This window comes from Microtus ochrogaster, chromosome 1, assembly GCF_000317375.1.
Source record: "Microtus ochrogaster isolate Prairie Vole_2 chromosome 1, MicOch1.0, whole genome shotgun sequence".
Taxonomy (NCBI): Eukaryota; Metazoa; Chordata; class Mammalia; order Rodentia; family Cricetidae; genus Microtus; species Microtus ochrogaster.
In genome coordinates, this window is record NC_022009.1 from 23,290,251 (window position 1) to 23,299,501 (window position 9,251).

The 9,251-nt window shown below is 50.1% G+C and overlaps 1 protein-coding gene across 1 annotated transcript; it reads left to right on the forward strand.

Moving 5' to 3' along the window:
• The first annotated feature begins 3,450 nt into the window (after positions 1 to 3,450).
• Positions 3,451 to 6,834, forward strand: Fos (Fos proto-oncogene, AP-1 transcription factor subunit). Its single transcript, XM_005343370.2, has 4 exons — positions 3,451 to 3,728; positions 4,475 to 4,726; positions 5,162 to 5,269; positions 5,385 to 6,834. The coding sequence occupies exons 1-4, from the start codon at positions 3,588 to 3,590 to the stop codon at positions 6,024 to 6,026; spliced, it is 1,143 nt and encodes a 380-aa protein (XP_005343427.1). The 5' UTR covers positions 3,451 to 3,587; the 3' UTR covers positions 6,027 to 6,834.
• The last annotated feature ends 2,417 nt before the right edge of the window (positions 6,835 to 9,251 follow it).

A 9,251-nucleotide genomic window follows, 5' to 3' on the forward strand; every position in this document is an offset into this window, starting at 1 on the left:
GGGCCAGGTAGTCACTGTGCCACGGAGCCACACGCCTGTCCTGCCCCATTTCTTAAGGTGTGAATTTTATGCTAATGAATTAATGCCATGAGTAAGTCGAGATGTAAGAGTATCTTTATCTTATAGGATGAACACTGGTTGTTAGTGGAGGAGGAGATGGGAGGGTCCCAGTAGAGCTTGAACCCCATATGGTATTCTGACCCTTTTTAAGCCATGTTATTACCCAGGAGACAGATGGTCTAGATCCCACCTCTGTATTTCAGTCACTTCCTCTGAGTTCTGTCACTAGCCCTCTTTGTGCCCTTTACTACTCCATTCTTAGATCTGTCAAGCCATTACTGCAGCCCCATAATACTCTGTTCCCTGGGAGCCTTGGCTCTGTGTGAAGGAAGGATAGGTCCACCCCATTTATTACATATATATTAGCATATGTATATATATCAGCACACACACATATATTGGTTTTTTTTTGAGACTCTGTTTCTCTGTGTAGCCTAGGCTGTCTTGAAATTTACTCTGCAGACCAAGCTGGCCTCCAACTCAGAGATCTTCCTGCCTCTGCCTCCTGAGTGCTGGGTTTAAAGGCGGACACCACATGTCTGGCCTGGTCTACCCCGTTTATTACAGTAAATGTCAGCCTCTAACCCAGTCCCTCAATAGTCTTCGTTAAATAAATGGGAGAAGATATTAATAGATGGTATGTCCTTTTTAAATTATTTGTTATTTTATATGTATAGGTGTTTTGTCTGCATGTATGCCTGTGCAACATATGTGTCTGATGCCCAGGAACACGAGGAGAGGGTGTTGGAATTGAACCCAGGTCCTCTGGAAAAGCAGACAGTGATCTTAACCACTGAACCATCTCTCCAGTCTCCAGCTTTCCAGCTTGTCCTTTTCAGAGGACAGATGTATTAGGTGTCCAACACTCTAGCCATAATGGTGCCAGGGGAGAAAAAAAGAGCTAAGCTATTAGGAGGAGAAAGGCTAACCCCAAGACCTTTTTTTTTTTTAATTGCCAAAGGAGGCGTAAGTGATGTACGAGATAAATCCTGAATATAAAATCTTGACATATCTTTGAGGTGTTGGCCGGAGCTGCTTCAAACCTGCCCAGAAAGCAAATCAAATCCCTCTAGGTTTTCTCGACGAGCCCCTGAGAGGCAGTTATGAGTGGAAGGCAAGGCCAGACAGACCCAGGAATTCAAAGCTTGACCTACTTTGTCGAAACTAATAAGAGGAAAGATGTCTGTATAATCTATCTCTCTCTCTCTCTCTCTCTCTCTCTCTCTCTCTCTCTCTCTCTCTCTCATAGTAAAGGGCAGTGGAAGCACATGAGAGACGTTAGAATTCAGAGAGCTGAAAGCGACGAAATCACAGCAGGACTGAGCAGCTAGCTACAAGAAGCCTGTGTTTGTGTATCGTGTGTTCTCTTTCCCCTCCCCCTCTCTCGAGTGAGAAAAAAAAATACGTGCCTAAATTCCCACCAGCATAAACCAATGACATACAATGATGAAATTCTGTTTTCACCTCTGCCTGTGACAGGGAATGCAAAAATAGCAAGTGGCCTATTTCCACGAATCCCCGCCTCCCTGCCCTCCCTGTTCCCGCCGGGTTTGGATCTCTAAGAATGGAGGCTAGCGCACAACCAGGAGCCAGCCGGGATCAGCCCCCGGACCCGAGGGTGATGTCAGGCGGCGGGAGCGGCCGCAGCCCAGCCAGGGAGGCAGCGGCCTCTGGGGAGCAGGGAAGGCGGGTGGCCTCGATGGGCGGACCGAGCGCCCGGCCGCGCCGCGTCGCCTGGAGACGGCCCTGGCGGCGCTGTGTTGCTGTAAACAGCCGCTCGCTGTTACTATCTATAGCAAGATCGCCTAGCTCCCGGGTGCGGCGGCCCGAGGCAGGTTTGCGGTTCTGCGCCCCTTGCGCCCCTAAAGATACATTCACTGCCCTATTCCTCTCTAGCCTTTCTTGGAATGCCCACCGATTGGCTTGACCCCCCCGGAATCCATAGAATGGTGACCAATGGACACCTGAGTTCTGCGAGGGTCTGCGGTTTCGTACCCCAGGGGTGACCGGCGAGCCCAGTCACTCTAACCTGGCTTGTCCTTTGCAGAAGGACGGCGGAGGTTGAGGGCCTGTAGGGGGTGTGTTTTACACACCTAACCTCCCCAAAGTTCCATCTTCCAAAATTCAGAGCTGTGCTCAGGTTCCAGAAGCAAAAATTTCCCCTACCACGGGCTGGGGACCGTTCTTCCAGCCCTCTCTGGTCCCCCTCCCTCTCAGGTCCGAACTGGAAAATCACCCGCTGCCGGTCCCCGTAAGCGCAGTTACATGCTTGGATTCAGTCCCCCCTCCCCCATATCCCCAGCACGGACTTGCGTTCTCCGCCAGATATCACTTCACTTTGTAACTCAGAGCTGTCCCCCTTCTCACTAATAACCGCCCCCTCCCACCGCCCCCCACCCCCAGCCCCAGCTCAAAACTACGCAAACGACCCCTTCAGGCATCCTTGCAGGGAGGTTTTGCGTAATATTTTTCATCAGTGTCTTTGGGGGCTGACAGCCACCCTAATACTTCCAAGTGGCTAAGAGCCGGGGAGTGTGTGTGGGGGGGTGCTTTCTTCCTTTAAAACACGAATGAATGAATGGGCTCAGTATCATTGATAAAGTGGGCTATTGTGCACTTATTTAGAATCCTTCACTTCTTCCAACCTCAGTCCTAGTGTTACTCGAGGCCAGGGGTTGGAGCGAGGGGCTGAGAAGCTGATACCATTTTATTTATTTATTTGCACTGATTTGCGGTGGGCAAGCTTTCCTTTGGGAACGGAGGTTTCGAGCCTTTAGGGTTACGTACCTGTTTCTCCTAAACCAGATTCAGAAATGTCCCAGATTTCTGGACCATGGAAAGGAGGCGACCCCATCTCGTGCTCTGACCCTGGGACAAATGGGTCCACATTGAATCAGGTGCGAATGTTCGCTCGCCTTCTCTGCCTTTCCCGCCTCCCCTCCCCCGATCGCGGCCCCCACTCCGCTCCCCCCCCTCCCTCCGCACTGCACCCTCAGAGTTGGCTGCAGCCTGCAAGCAGTTCCCGTCAGTCCCTCCCTCCTTTACACAGGATGTCCATATTAGGACATCTGCGTCAGCAGGTTTCCACGGCCGGTCCTTGTACTCCTGGGGGGGACTATCCCCGAAATCCTACATACGGGGAGTTCAGGAGACCCTCTAAGACCCTTAATGTGAACACTCAGAGGTGAAAATCACTTGACGAGTCGGGGGTCGGGGGATCTGGGGCGGGGAGTTGACGACAAGGCGGCTGCAGAGGGCCCTGGCGCGCTCCTCCCCCTCCATCGCCACAGTTCCGCCCAGTGCCAGTGACGTATTAGCCAAGTCCATTCACTTGGCGCTTCTCTATAAAGGCACCGGTGGAGGCGCCTACTACTCCAATCGCGACTGCAGCTAGCAACTGAGAAGACTGGATAGAGCCAGCGGCGCCGCAAACGAGCAGTGATCGCGCTCCCAACCCAGCTCTGCTCCGCAGCTCCCACCAGTGTCTGTCCCTGGACCCCTCGCCCGGATTTCCCTAAACTTCGACCATGATGTTCTCCGGTTTCAACGCCGACTACGAGGCATCATCCTCCCGGTGCAGCAGTGCCTCCCCGGCCGGGGACAGTCTTTCCTACTACCATTCCCCAGCCGACTCCTTCTCCAGCATGGGATCCCCTGTCAACGCACAGGTGAGTTTGCCTTTGTGCAGCCGCCGGGTCCTCCCTGAGGGTCGCAGAGGAGGGGATACCGGGATGGGACACTCAGGGACGTCAGTTGGAAGGGGGTCTCACTTTTTCTCTTGGGAGGGAGACTGGAGCGGACGGAATAGCCCTAGCTTGGGAATCCAGGACTTGTCTGAGCGCCTGCACGCTTGTCATAGTAAGACTTAGTACCCCCTTCCCGCGCAGCAGGTTTATTTTGAGTGGCCTGCGCTCTTCCCTTGGTGTCTTGTCTTTGAGATCAGCCCGGGGCTCGAGCTAAGACTAGCTAACGAGAGCCTGCGAGGCGGCAAACAGCGGCAATCCCCCCTCCTGGGGCAGCCTGGAGCAGGGAGGAGGGAGGAGGGTGCTGCGGGCGGGTGTGTAAGGCAGTTTCATTGATAAAAAGCGAGTTCATTCTGGAGACTCCGGAGCGGCGCCTGCGTCAGCGCAGACGTCAGGGATATTTATATCAAACCCCCTTTCAAGCGAGTGATGCTGAAGGGATAACGGGAACGCAGCGGTAGGATGGAGGAGAAAAGCTGCGCTGCAGAATTCAAGGGAGGAAATTTGGAGAGCTTTTATCTCGGATGAGATACATACAGGAAGACATAAGCAAGTCTCTGACCCGAATGCTTCTCTCTCTCCCTGCTGCATACGACACTAAGGCTACTTGCTCCACCTGTGTCTGGAACCTGCTCGCTCACCTCCACTTTCTTCTTTCTGTTTTGTTTCAGGACTTCTGTTCAGATCTGTCCGTTTCCAGTGCCAACTTTATCCCCACTGTGACAGCCATCTCCACCAGCCCAGACCTGCAGTGGCTGGTGCAGCCCACCCTGGTCTCCTCCGTGGCCCCATCGCAGACCAGAGCGCCTCATCCCTACGGAGTCCCCACCCCGTCAACTGGGGCTTATTCCAGGACCGGACTGGTGAAGACCATGTCAGGTGGCAGAGCGCAGAGCATTGGCAGGAGAGGCAAAGTAGAGCAGGTGAGCTGCGAGCGATTCTGGACCTGGGGTTGGGAGGCAGCGCGCAGGAGGCGGGGTGGTGGCGGGCGGGGAGCACAACAGAGAGTGTAGAACCCTGGTACAACTCACGGCACTTCCGGATCGGATCTGGAGCCGTGACTGCAAGCCCTTACCCTCCCTTGTCAGATTCTGATAGTTAGCCCCCAGAAGTACCCTAGATAGTTTCCCAGACAGCTTCCTACCCCGTTCTTTAGCTCGGTCGCTTCTTTGTTCCCTTGCTAAAGATCTTACTTTATATGCAAATCACACCCAGCCTGACAACTGCAGGTTAAAAAAAAAAACTGCTTCACCAAGAGCTGCGGGTGTTGTAGGAGCCAGTTTCACTGGGGTGACTGAATGGAGGTGATGACAGACAATCTTACTGAATGTTGGACCTTTTTATTATTATTATTGTAGTTGTCTCCCGAAGAGGAAGAGAAACGGAGAATCAGAAGGGAGAGGAATAAGATGGCTGCAGCCAAATGCCGGAATCGGAGGAGGGAGCTGACTGATACTCTCCAAGCGGTAGGTAGAGCCTGCTGGCTACTTCTGCAACTTCCAAGTCGGAGGTTGGGACTAAGGGATGAGGGTCCTTAGGCAAGACTGTGTCTTATGCTTTCCTTCCTCTCTCCCTGTGCAGGAGACAGACCAACTTGAAGAGGAGAAGTCTGCCTTGCAGACGGAGATTGCCAATCTGCTGAAAGAGAAGGAAAAACTGGAGTTCATTTTGGCAGCCCACCGACCTGCCTGTAAGATGCCCGATGACCTGGGCTTCCCAGAAGAGATGTCGGTGGCTTCCCTGGATTTGACTGGGGGTCTGCCTGAGGCTGCTACCCCAGAGTCTGAGGAGGCCTTCTCACTGCCTCTTCTCAATGACCCTGAGCCCAAGACATCGATGGAGCCAGTCAAGAGCATCAGCAATGTGGAGCTGAAGGCTGAGCCCTTCGATGACTTCTTGTACCCATCACAATCCCGACCCAGTGGCTCTGAGACCGCCCGATCTGTGCCAGACATGGACCTGTCCGGTTCCTTCTATGCAGCAGACTGGGAGCCCCTACACAGCAGCTCCCTGGGGATGGGGCCCATGGTCACAGAGCTGGAGCCCCTATGCACCCCGGTGGTCACCTGTACTCCCAGCTGTGCTACTTACACGTCTTCCTTTGTCTTCACCTACCCGGAGGCTGACTCCTTCCCTAGCTGTGCAGCTGCCCACCGGAAGGGCAGCAGCAGCAACGAGCCCTCCTCTGACTCCCTCAGCTCACCCACACTACTCGCCCTGTGAGCGGTCAGGGAAGGGGAGGCAGCCGGCATCCAAAAGTGCCACTGCTTTGAGCTGGTGCATTACAGAGAGGAGAACCACGTCTTCCCTCGAGGGTTTCCGTAGACCTAGGGAGGACCTTGTCTGTGCGTGAAACACACCAGGCTGTGGGCCTCATGGACTTGAAAGCATCGCATCCACATCTGGACTCAAGTCCTCACTTCTTCCGGAGTTGTAGCAAAAGCGCATGGAGTCTTTTGTTCCTAGTGACACCTGAGAGCTGGTAGTTAGTAGCATGTGAGCCAGGCCTGGGTCTGTGTCTCTTTCCTCTTTCTCCTTAGTCTTCTCATAGCATTAACTAATCTGTTGGGTTCATTATTGGAATTAACCTGGTGCTGGATATTCTCGGATTGTATCTAGTGCAGCTGATTTTAACAATACCTACTGTGTACCTGGCAATAGTGTGTTCCAATTAGACATGACCAATGTTAAACTAAGAGAAAATTTGAACTTTATTTTCCAGTAGATAGAACTAAATAGCTATATCCACGTACTGTAGTTCCTCTTCGGCGTCAATGTTCATCGTGATGTTACTGATCATGCATTGTTGAGGTGATCTGAATGTCCTGACATTAACAGTTTTCCATGAAAACGTTTTATTGTGTTTTCAATTTATTTATTAAGATGGATTCTCAGATATTTATATTTTTATTTTATTTTTTTCTACCCTGAGGTCTTTCGACATGTGGAAAGTGAATATGGATGAAATTTTAAGCATTGTTTGCTTATTGTTCCAAGACATTGTCAATAAAAGCATTTAAGTTGAATGCGACCACCTCGTTGCTCATTTTGTTCTGAGAGTTATTGTATGGTTTCTGGAAGGCATTCGTGGAGACCAGTTTGTCCAGATGGGTAGGTTCTGGAGGGAGACACGCCTTTGTATGTTCCCTTATCACACAGAAGGAAACGCTAGTTCAGAATATTTTACAGATATATGTGTTCATATTGCATTGCTAAGGTTTTCTACCTGCCCTGGGGGCTGAAAGCTGCGTGTAGTAACTTGAGCAAGGACATGCTTCTCTTTTCTGCTTTTTGGAGGGGACATTCTTGAATTTATGTGCTCATCTTAGGTTTAGTAGTCTTCATGGGAAAGGAATCCTTTAACAGAGCGTAGTTCTAGAAAAACAATTCTAACTTTTTATTTGGTATTGTTTGAGATAGGATCTTGCTAGGAGGCCCAGGGTGGCCCCAAGCTCACAGTAATCTTGCCTCAGGCTCGTCAGTGCTGGTTATTACAGATGATCAACAAGCTGAGCTTCTTATTCCTACAAATCATGTGAAGATTTACTCTTATGTTAGAAGTGGGTCAGTTGAAGAATGGCTGAAATAAATGACCCTCCACCCTGCACACCGAGTCACCACTTCCCACTCTTGTCCAGTCTATTAGACTGAACTGCCTCTTTTGTTCAATTAGGCTTCAAAATTATATTTATTTGTCTATGTGGAAGGCATTCATGTACCATGGCACTGGAGGGCACAGGACAACTTCCAGAAGCTATGCGTCCTGGGCATTGAACTCAGGTCATCAGGCATGGTAACAAGCACCTTTGCTCATGGAGCCAATCCTGCCAGCCCTGAGCTGCCTCTTTTTTTTTCTTTAAAGGTGTATTATTTTTATTTTATGTGTTAGAATGTTTTGCTAGCTATGCACCATATACCTGCAGTGCTCACAGAGGGCAGAAGAGGGCGATAGATTTCTTGGAACTGGAGTTGAGAGACAATGGTTTTAGCCTCCATGCTGGTGCTGGGAACCTGAACCTGGATCCTTTGTAGGACTAACAAGTGCTTTTAACTGCTCTCAACCATCTCCCCGGCCCTCCTGTACTGCCTCTTAATACTTGGCTTTAGGAGTTGAGTAGGACAGTGGTGGCCCATACCTTTAATCCTAGCTCTTGAGAGACATAGTCAGGCGGATCTCTGTGAGTTCGAGGCCACCCTAGCCTACAAAGCAAGTTCCAGGACAGTCAAGAGTTGTTAAACAGAGAAACCCTGTCTTGAAAAACCAAAAAATTTTTCCCTTGGATAAAAACAACAATTTTTTTCATTTTTTTATTATTTGAGATAGGTCCAATGTAGGCTAGTCTGACCTCAGACTTGTTAGACAGCCTGTTTATATCTCCCAAGTGCTGGGACTACAGGTAGGCACCGTCATGCCTGCTTGACTTCCTCACACTAACCTATGCTCATTTAGTTGACCTTTTTTATTCTCAGAAGCTAAGAGGGGAGGGTCTTGTCCTATGGCACAGTGAAAAACAAATTCTAATTCTGAAGTTACTTTCATGCCATTCAGATTACAGTGTGTGTTAGGGGGGGCTGACAATTCAGAGATCTCAAGCAGCATAAATAATGGCTGATCATTCTGTAAATAAAAGTTGCATAATAGTTCAGTAGGGAGAAGTCAGCAGATGCTGAATAAGCTGTAGCTGAGAAAGTTTATCATCTCAAAGAAGAACACGACCTTTGTCTGGGATGCCTTTGGTAAGGTTGGTTGCTCTCATTGGCACAGGTACAAACCACAATGAAAGGAGACTGAGCCCCACCCTTTGTGCCCAAGTGCTGGCTGGAAGGGGAGCTTCCGGGTCATTAGTGGTAATGAAAATCACTTGGAGGTCATGGTGGACCTCATCCTCTGGCAAGTTACGTCTTTTATTTCAAATGGCAGTTCCACTGGTCTTGAGCTCCTGCTCTTACCGTGACGATCAACACTTAGAGCAACTCACTCAGGTCTCTCTAGACCAGTCCTTACGGCACACACCCCTTGCACACTGCTTTTGCCAGTCTTGAGTTAAGAGTGGCCATGTTGGTACTCCAACAATCCCAGAGCTGAGGTAAGAGGCTCACCTGGAGTTCAGGGTTACACTGTGAGATCCTATATAAATAAAATGTAATGTAAAAAAAAATGGTTTAGGTTCATTGTCTGCTCCTTAAAGGGTAAATATCCTTTAAATGTGATTTCTAACTTTAGAATGAAGGCAGTGTTTATAAGGACCCAGTGAGCTTCTTTTAATGTGTGGTGATAACAAGCCGAGATTGCCCAGATAGGGAAGGGCAATACAGGAAAGCGGCTTGCCCTGGGGGCCTTACTAATGGTCCTGTGGGGCCCCAAACTGGCTATGGAAAACAAGCTTTCTTTTGACAGCCATGACACAAACCCTTCTTCAGTTCACCACAGCCCAGCTTATACTCCAT

Excerpts from the sequence above, each read along its gene's own strand:
- Fos (XM_005343370.2), top strand. The coding sequence starts at position 3,588 with ATGATGTTCTCCGGTTTCAACGCCGACTACGAGGCATCATCCTCCCGG. Across the intron at positions 3,729-4,474 it reads GATCCCCTGTCAACGCACAG|GACTTCTGTTCAGATCTGTC; the intron begins GTGAGTTTGCCT and ends GTTTTGTTTCAG. Across the intron at positions 4,727-5,161 it reads GGAGAGGCAAAGTAGAGCAG|TTGTCTCCCGAAGAGGAAGA; the intron begins GTGAGCTGCGAG and ends TTATTATTGTAG.